Source organism: Cetorhinus maximus, unplaced genomic scaffold, assembly GCF_964194155.1.
Source record: "Cetorhinus maximus unplaced genomic scaffold, sCetMax3.hap1.1 HAP1_SCAFFOLD_3893, whole genome shotgun sequence".
Taxonomy (NCBI): Eukaryota; Metazoa; Chordata; class Chondrichthyes; order Lamniformes; family Cetorhinidae; genus Cetorhinus; species Cetorhinus maximus.
This window is the reverse complement of record NW_027599799.1, coordinates 5,001-19,819: the sequence shown is the minus strand read 5'-3', so window position 1 is coordinate 19,819 and position 14,819 is coordinate 5,001. Positions and strand designations below refer to the sequence as shown.

Sequence of the window (14,819 nt, the reverse complement as noted above, 5' to 3'; positions counted from 1 at the left end):
GCAACAAACGCTGGCCTTGCCAGCGACGCCCGCACACCAGAGAATAAAAAGGTTAAAAAAAATAAGTAAATGAAGGTTCTGTCCCCTTGTCCTGGACTCCATGCCATAAGGGGAAATGGTTCCCCCCCCCCACTTCTACTTTAAACACCTCAACTAGATCAGCCCTCCATCTTCTCTACGTGAGGGAATACACGATGAGGTGGTGAGTTGCACTGGATAACTGGCTTAACACCCTGTTGCCATACCGACCACGATTATAGCCTCCACAACACAAGGGGTGCACACATAACTAGTCTTGTTAAGAGAGCTGCCTGTTCTCCAAGGCCCCGGTGCTTATTCTAACACGCGGCAGGAGCGGACTGAGCCACCGATGCCAAAACTCTTTTTTTTTTTTGGGACAACAAGCGGGGAGATGGGGAAGCTCCCCGATAAAAGGGAAAGAAAGGGCTTGCGATTAGAAAACGCCCTTCCCCAGCCTCGGCGCGCACCCTCGCAGCCGGCCAACTGGAACTGCTGGGAACATACGCTCACGCGGACGCGACAATCGTGCACAGCAAGATCCCACAAACCAGCGATGGGGCGGGTAAACAGAGCGGGGTAGGGGGTAGGGGTAATCGGCCACGATATTAAACGGCGGGACAAACTCCGGTGGTGGGGAGGAGGGGGAGGGGAGGTCGCATGACCTACTCCTGCTCCCGTTTCTCAAACTATTGCGATAATGACCAGATTATCTGTTTTTTTTTAAAATGTGACGTTTATTGAAGGGTAAGTATCGGCCCTGCTCTTCTTCCAATAGTGTTATCAGATCTTTCACGTTTTGGTTGGGGGGGAGGGGGGTAGGCAGCAGGGGCCTTGTTTTAACGTCTCGTTCGAAAGACGGCACCTCTGGCAGTGCGGCACTCCCTCGGCATCAGCCCGGGTCTCACACACGCAGAGACGCTCGCACACACGCCCTGCGGCAGTGACGTCACTGAGCTAAAACCAACAGTCCCCGCCCGAGTGCTGGGAATAATTCCCTCGGGAACCGAGAGGCAAAAATCGTGCCGACGCCAAAAAATAAAAAGGGCGGGATTTTTTTTTTTAATGGCCCCAACAGCGGTGGGCACCTTCACCGGCAGGGCGGGGGAGTTCGGAGAGCCTGTTAAGAGCCAACGGCTCTCCAAATTTTACCGTGATACCCGTGGGGGGGTGTTGGGGTGGGGGGGGGTGGAACGAACTGAACTTGCCTTTTCAGAAACGGGAAGCTGGTGGTTTTTAAAACCTGCACGTGGGAAGGAATTAAAATAAGTCAATGACTAAATCGGGATATTACGGGAGCCATCTCATCGCCTCCAGCCCCCTCTGCGACCCTCCGAGGTCTCTGCGCTCCTCCGATTCCAGTCTCTTGAGCATCCCCGCCCTCCCGATTTCAATCGCCCCCACCCACTGGCAGCCTCAGGTTCAGCTCCCTGGGCCCCAAACTCTGGAATTCCTTCCCTGAACCTCTCCAGCTCTCTCTGTCTCTCCTCCTTTAAGACACCCCCGAAAACCCCTCTCCCTGGCCAAGCTTTTGGGCACCCCGGGGGGGGAGGAGGGGCCAAATTTTTTTTGTTGATAACGCTCCTGTGAAGCGCCTTACAGCGTTTTCCTGCAGGTCGAGTATCCTTTTATCCCCAAATCTGGGAACCGGGCACGTCTAAAGACGGCTTTGAACCTTCGAACCTCCTTGACCTTTAGTGCGGGAGGTCTGGTTGTTCGTCTGCACTGTTTACATTGCGATTTTGGTCAAAGAGGAACTCATGACAGGTGCCCTGTACTAGTCAGCGATAGGTCTTCCGTTTTATTTACTTTAGCCCCTAGCTATCCCAGTCTTAGGCTATCGCGATGTAAGCTGGTACCCGAAATTATCCGAAACCCGAATTGGCCCCGAGGATTTCGGGATGAAAGGACACTCGGCCTGCGTGCGCTAGGCAGGTTGTTGCTGTTGTAAAAACACAACGGATTCGACTGTGGCCGCCATGGTCCCAGCCAGTACCTGTGGCTTCAACCCTACACCCTTGGCCTCAGCGCAACAAGGGAAGGCCGGTAAATACCGGCCTTGCCAGCGTCGCTGACGTGCTCGTAACGCACAGCACGATCCCGAGGTAGCCGTAAGCTCCTCGTGACGTCGGAATGCCGGCCTTGGCTCACGGGTAGGCCCCCTCACCTCGTCAGTCCAAAGCCCCAACGTCGGGAGGTTTGAGCGCATAACCCAGGTTGACACCACCGGTGCGGCGCTGAGGGAGTGCTGCGAATGTCAAAAGTGCTGTCTTTCAGGGGAGACCCCGCCTGCCCTCTCAGGTGGGCCTATATATATATATATATACACATATATATTAAAAAAAAGAGTCCCCGGCCACTATTCTGAAGGAGGGCAGGGGGTAGTTCTCCCCGGTGTATTTTTACTGCTTGCTGGCCAGGACGTTGCTGAAAAGAGAGGCTTCTTTCCCTATCGAATTCATCAGGACAAACCCAAGAATGCCAAATTTCAAACAATCACCACAATTTATACTATAAGAGAAAAAGGCGCTGATCGGTTGGCAAGTCGACTCTGATTGGCTAAGGCTTTGCTTTTTCCCCCCAATGGCAACGCCTCGGCTAATCAGAGTCGACTTGCCAACCAGTCAGCACTCCAAATTTGAAATTTGGCATTCTTGCATTTGTCCTGATGAGTTCAAGGCGAGAAGCTTCGGCTTTACAGCGAGATTCGAAGTCCTGTCCTGCCCGGCGGCTCACTGGTCATTCCTGTTTTGTGGGAGCTTGCTGTGCACAAATTGGCTGCCGCGTTTCCTGCATTACAACAGGGGGCACGTTTCAAAAATATCTGGTTGGCCATGAAGTGTTTTGGGGAGGTCCTGGAGTTGTGAAGGGTGCTATATAAATTCAAGACCTTTCTCTCAGCTGTGTGAGTAGAGCATAAAGCAAGTACAGCATTCAGGCAGAGGGCAATGATTCACTTAAATAGAACACGCTGCCTGAAAGAGTGGTGGGAGCAGTTTCAGAAATACTTTTCAAACGAAATTGGATGAATACCTGAAGGAGATTTCTTTTTTTCCCATATGCAAAAAGATAAGGGCAGCGGGGAACCTGAACCTTTCAGGAAGAGCTGGCACAGGCACAACCGGTCGAAGGGTCTCTCTGTGCGCTGTCTCGCTCTACGCGTGCGGCTTCCTTACCGTGGATTGGAGCAGGGTACTCTCTGCGTGTTGACGTTGTCACATAGCGGCTCTCCTCCATGATAGATCCCCGTTCTCACGTAGATCTGAGTGGAGGTGGGGAGGGGGTGGGGGTGGGGAAAAGGGAGAGAAAAACAAACACACACACGGCATTACTTCTTCATGATCCCACTTGTCGACGAGGTTTACGATACAAACTAAAACAGGGGATAGACACGAGCCCCAGCTCCAGCAGCTTTATCTCAGTCACGGAGAGTCGGTCCACTGCAGTTGGATCGAAAGTTGGGTCTTAAGGAGAGAGTTTGGCAGGGCTCAGTGACGTCCTGTCTCCCCACGAGATACCCGACAGTGTGTGAAGGGAGCTCCAAAACGCTGCCTTGGCCTTTTCTCAATTCGATTAACACGCCTCGCATTGCGGTGAAAATGATGATTAAAGATGTATTTGTACGTGCATTTGTATTGCTAACACTAGGGGAGCATTTCTTGCACAGACACATTACAACGCTAGGGGGGCAGTGATGGGGGACATCTACTGGGAAGCTGCACACTAAACGTATGCTTGAAAATGAAAACCGTGGCGGAGTAATAAGGGGAAAACGCCAGCAACCGGTTCCCTGCGTGATTAATCCCAATGATTCTGTCAGCTCCAACATTTCACAATGGAGCCACCCATATCTGCCAAGCAACTGTGCGCAAACGACCTTGTCAAAAGGTTTCTTGCTCAGATCATCAATTCATTACATTCTTAAATAAAGTATTAAATAAAAATAAAAACAGAATTACCTGGAAAAACTCAGCAGGTCTGGCAGCATCGGTGGAGAAGAAATCAGTTAACGTTTCGAGTCTTCATGACCCTTCTGCCGAAGGGTCATGAAGACTCGAAACGTTAACTGATTTCTTCTCCACCGATGCTGCCAGACCTGCTGAGTTTTTCCAGGTAATTCTATTTTTGTTCTGGATTTCCAGCATCCGCAGTAGCTTTTAGCTTATTAAATAAAAATGTTGATTTCCCCCCCCTACCACCACCACCACCACTATCCACATCCTGGGGGTTACCATTGACCAGAAACGGAACTGGACCAGCCATATGAATACTGCGGCTACAAGAGCAGGTCAGAGGCTGGGAATCCTGCAGACAGTAACTCACCTCCTGACTCCCCAAAGCCTGTCCACCATCTACAAGGCACAAGTCAGGAGTGTGATGGGATACTCCCCACTTGCCTGGATGAGTGCAGCTCCCACAACACTCAAGAAGCTCGACACCATCCAGGACAAAGCAGCCCCGCTTGCTTGGCACCACATCCACAAACATTCACTCCCTCCACCACCGACGCACAGTAGCAGCAGTGTGTGTACCATCTACAAGATGCACTGCAGCAACTCACCAAGCCTCCTTCGACAGCACTTTCCAAACCCATGACCTCTACCATCTAGAAGGACAAGGGCAGCAGACACATGGGGAACACCACCACCTGGAGGTTCCCCTCCAAGCCACTCACCATCCTGACTTGGAAATATATCGGCCGTTCCTTCACTGTCGCTGGGTCAAAATCCTGGAACTCCCTCCCTAACAGCACTGTGGGTGTACCTACACCACAGGGACTGCAGCGGTTCAATGAGGGAGCTCACCACCACCTTCTCAAGGGGCAATTAGGGTTGGGCAATAAATGCTGGCCTGGTCCATATAAGTGCCACATCCCGTGAAAGAATAATTTTTGTTTTCTCAGATCATCACGGAGTGGGATTCGAGGCTATGACTCTGGGATGGAAGAGTCTGTCCATTAGGGACTGACCGAACTCGTCAGGCTGTGCAGGAACTGGGCCCGCGAAGCCCGAACAGATCCACAGGTCCGCCTGGAACTTTCATCCCTCTGCCGGTCTGGGCAAGGAACCCGGGTAACAAGGCAACTTCGGCAGCTTCTTGTGACCTTCGGGCCTTTTCAAAAAAAAAGGAGCTTTTTTAAAAAAAAGACGCCCCCCCCCCCCCCTCCCACCCCCAAGCCGGAAAGGGGTGAGGAACAGTCACAGTGCGCCTGTCACAGGCTGTCACAGCGTCAGCAGAGAGAGCGCGGGCAAAACCGTTCCCGACGCCTCTCCGTTCCCGGGGAAGGAGTTACTGGGGTATTAAACAAAAGGAAGGACGTGCATTTATATAGCGCCTTGCGCCACCTCAGGAGGTTCCCAAAGCCGCTTGACAGCCAATGAAGCGCAGTCGGCCGTTGTGGCGTGAAAAAAATAAACGCGGCAGCCAATGCCTGTACCGCAGGCTCCCACGAACAGTTATTAGTGATTTGGGCAGAGGGATAAATACCGACCCAGAATGCCCGGGAGAAAACCCTCTCGCTCTTCCAACCGTGGCTGCGGGAATTTCACTGAAAACTTGCCTCAGTGGCTCAGTTAGAAGGGGCACTGCTGCCTCCAGCTCCAGCTCCAGGCCACACAGACCTGAAGGCTCTCGGGTAGGTGCCCACCCTTCAGTCTGGTGGATGAAGCAAATTGGGAAGCTCAACAAGGCCCCCCCCCACCACCACCAACACCAATTGTTACCCAGCGACAAACTGCGCACAAGGGTTTAACTGTAGAACCCCAACTTCTCCAGGACTCAGTTACACAGGTGAGCACACCGAGCGGAACAATAACTTGCATTTATATACCACCTACACAGTAGCATAAGGTCCCAAGGGGTTTCGGGGGGCGAGAGAGAGAGAAAGGAGACAGAGAGAAGGAGATAGAGTTGGGGAGGGGGGAGGGAGAGACGGAGACAGAGTTTGGGAGGAGGGAATGAAAGGGACAGAGTTTGGGGGGGAGGGAATGAAGGAGACAGAGTTTGGGGGGGGGTGGAAGACAGTTGGGGGAGACAGAGCAGGGAGGGGGTGGGGAACAGGGTGGGGTGGGGGAGAGGAGAAGAACAGAGAGGTGGTGGGGGGAAGAGAACAGAGTGGTTTAGGGAGGAAATTCCAGAGTTTAGGACCCGGCACCAATGGCGGAGCAATTAAAAGTGGAAATAGGCGAGGGGGCAAAAATCAGTTGCATGGAGAGATGTTGGGGTGTTGCAGCGCTGGGGGGGGTGTCAGAGACAAGGAAGGGGGAGGAGAATTTTAAAATGGAGCCTTGGCCAGACCGGGAGTCCAGGTAGGTCTGCAAGCCCAGGGCAAGTGAGGCAGGGCGCAGGGCCCCCGGGCGTGCTGAAGTTTAAAGGAAGGTGGGAGGCCGGCCTGGGGAGCAGCCGAATAGTCAAGTTAGGAGGTGGCGAATGCGCGGGCGAGTGTTTCAGCAGCAGGCGCGCTGTGGCATGGCGGTGTCGGGTGACGTTGCGGAGGTGTTAATTGGCTGTTCCTGGCCACGGCCAGGACATGGGCCGGGAGCGGAGATGGGAAGAGGTGAGGAGGAGTGCGGCGGCTTTGACTGGGTGAAGGCGCTACAAAGAGAGAGGGCGAGCCCGCAATTCCACTCGAATCCCATCACGGTCACAGGATAGCCGCTTACCTTGTCAATGTCCCGGATGTTGACATTCACGTAGGTGGCACAGAGAATCTTGATCCGCAGGAGGTTGTTGAAAGACCACAGGGATTTGGCGGGCACCTCTCCGTTCATGTAGGATGTGGCAGTGGAAATGCGGCGGGCGTACGAGGGCATTACAAACGTGTTCGCCGGCAACTGGCTGTAAAGGCTCTCCTTTGACATCAGCATCAGGTGCGGTAGCCGACCAATCATAATGCAGCTTCTTATGTACTGACAGAGAACCGGGAGAAAGAGCATTAATCCTCGGGCAATCTGAACAGGAGAGGAGAATCAGCACTAGAAACGTTATTAACAATGCATCCGATGCTACTCAGTAACAGGACACGGACTGTTGGGAATAATACATTCAGTATTCATCATACAACCTGGCCAACCCTCACACACCACCAGAACATCACAGTCCCGACTCTCTCACACCACCAGAACGTCACAGTCCCAACTCTCTCACACACCACCAGAACATCACAGTCCCAACTCTCTCACACACCACCAGAACGTCACAGTCCCAACTCTCACACACACCACCAGAACGTCACAGTCCCAACCCTCGCACACACCACCAGAACGTCACAGTCCCGACTCTCTCACACCACCAGAACGTCACAGTCCCGACTCTCTCACACCACCAGAACGTCACAGTCCCAACTCTCGCACACACCACCAGAACGTCACAGTCCCAACTCTCGCACACACCACCAGAACGTCACAGTCCCGACTCTCACACACCACCAGAACGTCACAGTCCCAACCCTCGCACACACCACCAGAACGTCACAGTCCCAACTCTCGCACACCACCAGAACGTCACAGTCCCAACTCTCGCACACACCACCAGAACGTCACAGTCCCAACTCTCGCACACACCACCAGAACGTCACAGTCCCAACTCTCGCACACACCACCAGAACGTCACAGTCCCGACTCTCGCACACACCACCAGAACGTCACAGTCCCGACTCTCACACACACCACCAAAACGTCACAGTCCCAACTCTCACACACACCACCAGAACGTCACAGTCCCAACTCTCACACACACCACCAGAACGTCACAGTCCCGACTCTCACACACACCACCAGAACATCACAGTCCCAACTCTCACACACACCACCAGAACGTCACAGTCCTGACTCTCTCACACCCCCAGAACGTCACAGTCCCAACTCTCGCACACACCACCAGAACGTCACAGTCCCAATTCTCACACACGACCAGAACGTCACAGTCCCAACCGTCAGACATGACCAGAACGTCACAGTCCCAAATATTTGATATGATAAAAGATACAAGAAGCAATGGGTGCTGGTAGGGTAACAGACATTGTCCAGCCTTCAGTGTACCATGCCCCATTCACTTGGCGTACTTTACAATACAAGACACGGGACACGGATCACTGACTGACATAAATGGGGGCCTGTTATCAGAGTGCCGTCACTGGTCAACTCTGTTTCATTTGCCCTCGGTGTTACCAATGCTGACGCCCTACGATCTAACAACTGCGCGCACTGGCGAAGAAGCGTGGATGGATGGTCATGTTGTGAAGCCATCTGAATTCCAAAATCTGTCACCCAGAGGGTGTTGACCTGTGGCGCAGGTGGTCCACACGCTGATGCGCTGGAGTTCCCACCATTGCCCTAATGCTCTGCATTCCCACCACCCCCGCCATTCAATCGTCTTCTGTTAATTTTTCTCTCTCCGGCCCGGCTGGTAACGCCAGTGGGACGAGCCCTACGCCAATCGAGCTCTCGCTCCCCTCTTTAAAAAGGTTTCACTTTTACCGAGTGGGGTCCCCACCGAGGGGTCTCCACGCCACAACCACGACTGCCTTCTCCGGGCCAGCAGCTCTCGGAGTGCGGTGCACAAGGCCACTGGCGATCCGCCAGGGTCCACCGGTCAAAGTGACCCACAGCACCGCACCCGAGGTCAAACGAGAGAACATTCCCGAATCCTCATCCCTGCCACTCAAGTGACGTCACACAGCTAGAGCACAACACAGGTCACCACACACGCACGTGCAACAACCGTGTAGCTTTCCAAGCGAGATTTATGTCCCTGTTGATGTGGTTTAATTTTTTTTTTTTAATTAGCTCATGGGATGAGCGTCGCTGGCTAGGCCAGCATTTATTGCCCATCCCTAACTTCCCTTGTTCAGAGGGGCAGTTAAGAGTCAATCACGTTGCTGGTGGGTTTGGAGTCACGGGTAGGCCAGACTGGGTAAGGACGGCTGATTTCCCTCCCTGAAGGACATTAGTGATGTTAAAAGATGAATATTAGTTTCCCCAAAAGAAGATTATCTTTTATAGCGTACACTTTCAAATAAACGTATTCTCGTGTCCTCTCCCAAGGATGGGGGTGCGGGGCGGGTTGGGGGGAGAGGAGCTGGGGTAGTGGGACTGACTGGGTTGCTCCACGGAGAGAGAGGTGGCGTAGGGTCAATGGGCCGAGTTACCTCCTTCTGTGATTTAACAAATCTGACTCTTGTAATGCTAACGTTTAGAATATGAAAGAGTCTATACTTTGTTTACGGCATGAATTAATAATTTACTTACAATATTTAATTAATGCATATTAATATCACATTTAGTAGCAAGAATATTTATAGCTTCTCATTCATTCAGGTGAGTTTTTTTTCATGGGATGTGGGCATCTCTGCCAAGGCCAGCATTTGTTGCCCATCCCTAATTGCCCTCGAACGGAGGGGGCTCGCTCGGCCATTTCAGAGGGGCAGTTAAGAGTCAACCACATGGCTGTCTGGGTCTGGAGTCACCTGTAGGCCAGACCGGGTAAGGACAGGCAGATTTCCTTCCCTAAAGGGGGCATCAGCGAACCAGATGGGTTTTTTAACAACAAAAAAATGATAACAGTTTCATGGTCACCGTGACTGAGACTCGCTTTATATTCCACATCTCATTAATTGAGTTTAAATTCCACCAGTTGCCGTAGTGGGATTTGAACCAGTGTCCCCGGAGCATTAGCCTGGGCCCCTGGATGACTAGTCCAGTGACACCACCATCTTCCCCCTGCGGTGGAGAGTGGAAGTGGGTAGGGTCAGGCCGGCAGGTGGTCCACGAGTCTAAAAGGCTTCCCGGCAGCCCGGTCTTGGGATGAGACAAGGCCTTTTGAGTTCTGGAATCAGCAGCTCAGGCACCAGAGCTCGAGGGCGGGTGGGGCGGGTTTCAGCTGCATCTGTCCTTTGCGTAACTGGTCAGCTGGAAAACGCAGACGCCTGCAAACAGTCAGACAGCCGATGCCAGTCCCCTCAGGTGCCCGAGATTCACGGGAGCGTTATCCGTTTTATTTGGCCGGGTACTTCGGGAGACAGGAACACTAAAATCTTTCGCTGTAAATTCATGACGGGATTTGGGATGGGTGTCAACCTGCCCCCCCAATTCTGATGTGATGCTGGGAATAGGCTCTGCTATCTTGTGTGCCCAGTCCAAGAAGTGTTGGGGGGCAAGGGGGTACAACACAGCAGCTGCACTGCTCTGGCACGCGGGCAGCAGGATTGCAGAGCTGCCCCTCTCTTTCTGTCCCCACAACACACCTCCCCCACCCCACCCACCTCGCCAAGCGGCTCACCTTGTACTGACTGATGGGATACTTCTCCAGCAAGTACTCGTCACAGCCGCACACCTTCAGGATGTACTTGCCCTGGTACTCTTGAACGCAAAGCTTCAGCTGCTCCAGGGAGAGGTGCATGCTCCTGGTCTTCTTGCGGATGGCCTCGGCGATCACCTGCTCCGGCATGTAATCGTGGGGGATCTTCAGCGTGTACTTCTGCTTGTCGTTGGTTGGCGAGACGATCACCCAGATCGTCACGATGATGCGGCCTGTAACTTGGCGGGGACGGGGATGGGGGGGGTGGTGGGGGGGAGTCAAAACATCCAGGTCAGGAGAGCAAATATCACAAATTTGGGTCTTGAGCCTCCAACCAGTTCGGGAAGAGATAGTTCCTTCCCGACACATCCCCCCTCCCCCCACCCCATCTTGGTGAGATTATTTATTCATTTTTTTAAAAATGTTTTCATCCTTAACCCCCGCCCCACAGGACCATCTGGCACTTGTTTCTATGTAGTGCTTTCACAGAGCGCTGACCCTTGTTCTACTATTAACACATTCTGCTATCTCACCTTTATGCCACTATTAGCACCTTCTTTAGTCTTGAACACTACCATTAACATTCACTTTGTCTTGCGCCCAGGACATCTTTATCAATCTCTCCTGAGCTCCCACCTATCCCTGACCTTCTATTTTGCTCCACCTGCTCCATCCCCTCTTAAACAGTTTTAAATCTACTTCTCACTAGCTCTGAACAGGCTCCAAACTCTGTTTCTCTCTCTCCACAGATGTTGTCAGACCCGCTGAGTTTCTCCAGCATTTTCTGTTTTTGTTTCAGGTTTTCAGCACCCGCAGTATTTTGCTTTTATCTCAGGGATGTCAAGGTTTGTCTCAAATCTTAAACTTGTTTAAGATGCTGGATCAGAGGCTGTTACAGCAGTGCAGGAGGCCATTCAGCCCCTCTTTCCTATTCCCATTCTCCAAGAGCTATCCACATACCGTCCCATTCTACCGCGTTTCCCCATTGGGCCCAACGGATCTATGGAAAAATTCTCTCCGTTTTCATTCAGTCCATCTTCCCCCAGTGCACTCTCTCTCTCTCTCTCTCTTTCTGAAACAGCTCACTCCTTAGTGGCACTTCTCCAACACTCTAATATTTCCCTTGTGTCAATATATTTCTGCCTCACATTCTGGGTTCTATTTCCTGCTCTGTTTTGGATCCGGTATTCCACGCTCTCCAATGTGCATTACTGGCCACTGAATTTAAGGTTGCCCCACACGAATCAATGCCATAACTCCTCACATTTCTTCCAAATCACTGAATGCATACAAATCTCAAAAGGAACCCTGCTACGTTCAACAACTCTCATCACCCTCTTCCTCGTACCGGATCCTAACAGGGCACTGCCGACCATGGACTTCCATTGGATTAGTCCGCAATCATGCTTGGCATAGTACTGCAGTGGCTTACCATTGCCTTCTTCAGTATGGCTGACCACTCTCACTCTTTGGAAGGTTTTACAAGCCAAATAATCAACCCGTTGGGCCATGCCTATTAACACACCTTCCATGGCCACCAAGTCCTGGAGTGGGACTTGAACCCAGAGCTTCTGTCCCAGAGGCAGGGACACTATCCACTGCGCCACAAGACCTCCACTCTCATTGCCCAGTAAAATTATTTACCAGCGCTTCGGCCACTGTCACTATGGTAAAGCTTTGCCTACAGCATAGACCCCACCCTCAAAGAATGAAAGACTTGCACTTAAATAGCACTTTCACAACGTCAGAGCTTTACAGCCAATTAAATACTTTTCTTTTGAAGTACAGTCACTTTTGTAATGCAGGAAATGCAACAGCCAATTTGCACACAGTAAGATCAGGCTGCGCATTTTATTTTTTTAAAGAAGTGGTTTAGGGATAACTATTAGCCCAGGGCACCGGAGAGAACTCCCCGCTACTCTTTTTTCAAAACAGTCCTGTGGGAACTTTTACATCCACCCGAGGGGGCTGGCAGGGCCCAGAGCGGCAAGGCACGACAGGCTGAATGGCCTCCTTTGGTGGCTGCAAGTTTGACGTATTAAGTCAGGCAGTCCCGCGACTTACGTGGCTGGGCTTTCTCAGGTGAGTCACATTTCCCCCCTCCCCCCCCACCCCCTCCACCGCCCCAGTTCACCTTTATCCAGCTTGTTGTAGATGTGCTTGGGCAGGTCCGCTGTGGATTCCACGTTGGGGGGGTAGACGTACAGGGACTGGCTCTGGGGGCCGTTGGCGTCTCGCAGCTCCACGGCCTCCTTGCAGACGCTCAGGATGTTGCGGCGGAAATCCTGAACCTCGGAGTCCTTCACCAGCTCGAACTCACAGATCGGCATTCCGATCGCGAAGCCTGGAGTCAAGGCGGGGGGCGGGGGGGGGGGGCGGGGAAGAGACGCACAGTTACGGGGTTGGTTTCTTACATCATGCCCTCCCCTCCCATCAGCTTTCTCCCCGCAATGGCTCTGGCTTAGGGCATGTTTGTTACGCGCTTGGTGAAGAATTAACATTGCAGTGGGGCAACGACGCACCCTCGGCATGTTTGGGAGTTCAGGATTTACAGGCAAACGTCCTTGTATCCTGGAGCAACAGACACTCCAAAGTAAACAAGATGACTAAATGTTATGAGGGGAGAAGATACTTGTATTCTGATACAAAAAGCGCTCATGCAAGGAAATAAAGTGACAGCAAGGTCTAACTTTAGGGAGTGGAGTAGAGTAATATATGAGTAAAGGGGGACCATGAACTAGGACAGAGAGAGATACCAGTTAATACAACCTGTTCTTCTAAGCGGTTAACAACAGTTAGGTTAGGAAGTCCCGTTCGAGTTAAGTAACTATGACATGAATGGACTGTCGTCAAAAGGGTTTGAGAACAGATGTGTCATTATCGATGACATGTGCCTTTGATGTAGGCAAGGTAAAGCTCATAAGAAACATGGTTTTGAGCAGCTCTCCAGAAAACGCGAGTGATCAAGAAACAGAAAAGCCGCCCTTTCCCGATACGGTTAGATGAAGCACTACACTTACGTTGATACTGTTCTGCACTCAACCATCAAATAACAATAAAACACTCGCATTTATATAGCAACTTTCACAACTGTGGGACATCCCAAAGCACTTCACAGCCAATAAAAGAACTTTTGAATTACAGTCTCTGCGCTAAGTTACAAAACACGGCAATCAATTTGCGCACAGCAAGGTCCCACAAGCAGCAATGAGAAAACGACTGGGTAATCTGATTTACCGATGTTGGGTGAAGGATAAATATTGGCCTCAGGACACCAAGGGGAACTCCACTCTGCTCCATTTTGGCAGGAGGAATAAAAGAGAAGCATATTATCTAAATGGTGAGAGGTTGCAGAGCTCTGAGGTGTAGAGGGACCTGGGTGCCCTAGTGCATGGATCACAAAAGGCTAGTATGCAGGTACAGCAGGTAATTAGGAAAGCTAACAGAATGTTATCAGTTATTGTGAGGGGAATTGAATACAAAAGTAGGGAGGTTGTGCTTCAGTTGTACAGGGCACTAGTGAGACCACGTTTGGAGTACTGCATACAGTATTGGTCACCTTATTTAAGGATGGATGTAAGTGTGTTGGAAGCAGTTCAGAGAAGGTTCGCAGAATCTCTCAGTGCAGAAGAGGCCCTTCGGCCCATCGAGTCTGCACCGGTTTACCAGACGAATACCTGGAGCGGGTGGGTTGTCTTATGGAGGAAAGGCTGGACAGACTAGGCTTGTATTCGCTGGAGTTTAGAGGAGTAAGGCAGCTTGATTGAAGCATATAAGATCCAGAGGAGTCTTGGCAAGGTGGATGTGGAGGGGATGTTTCCTCTTGTGGGAGAATCTAGAACTAGGGGTTGCTGTTTAAAAATAAGGGGTCGCCCATTTAAGACGGAGATGAAACGAAACTTTTTCACTCAGAGGGTCATGAGTCTTTGGAACTCTCTTCCCCAAAAGGCAAGTGGAAGCAGAGTCATTGAACATCTTTAAGGCAGAGGTAGATAGATTCTTGGTAAGAAGTGGGGTGGGGGGGGGGGCGATAGGTTATCTGGGGTGGTTGGGCTACAGATTTCAGGTTACTGTCAGATCAGCCATGATCTTATTAAATGGCGGAGCAGGGCTCGAGGGGCTGAATGGCCTAGTCCTGCTCCATATTCGCACGTTGGGTCAACAGCCCAAGGCGGCAGATGGGACCTTGGTTAAACATCTCAGCCGGAACACGACACCTGCAACCGGGCAGCACTCTCTCAAATCCCGTGCTCACTTGAAACATGTGAACCACAGAAGGCAGGAAGTTGAACGCTATCAACCACCCGACAGTACACCGCCCGATGATACTGGCTATTCGACCATGAAGACCATCACGCTCAGCTCCATATTTGCTCCCCCTCCCTACTCTCCAATATTTCAAGGATGGGTAGGATTTGAAACCTCCTTTGTACACTGTCTGTTATTTTCATTCACCGCATAGAATGACAGTGGGGGGACAAAGTTGGGGACGGTGGGGGGGAGGG

At 51.6% G+C, this 14,819-nt stretch overlaps 1 protein-coding gene across 1 annotated transcript; it reads right to left on the bottom strand.

Annotated features, from left to right (window-relative positions):
* Window positions 1-3,194: 3,194 nt before the first annotated feature.
* On the bottom strand, window positions 3,195-12,654 carry LOC144678257 (phosphatidylinositol 4,5-bisphosphate 3-kinase catalytic subunit alpha isoform-like; the record flags this gene model as incomplete). The annotated part of the gene is made up of 4 exons (XM_078538106.1): window positions 12,449-12,654; window positions 10,297-10,547; window positions 6,681-6,926; window positions 3,195-3,280 (listed from the first exon to the last, which is right to left on the bottom strand). Coding segments are annotated over exons 1-4 (779 nt in total), but the record flags the coding sequence as incomplete, so codon positions are not given.
* Window positions 12,655-14,819: the final 2,165 nt, after the last annotated feature.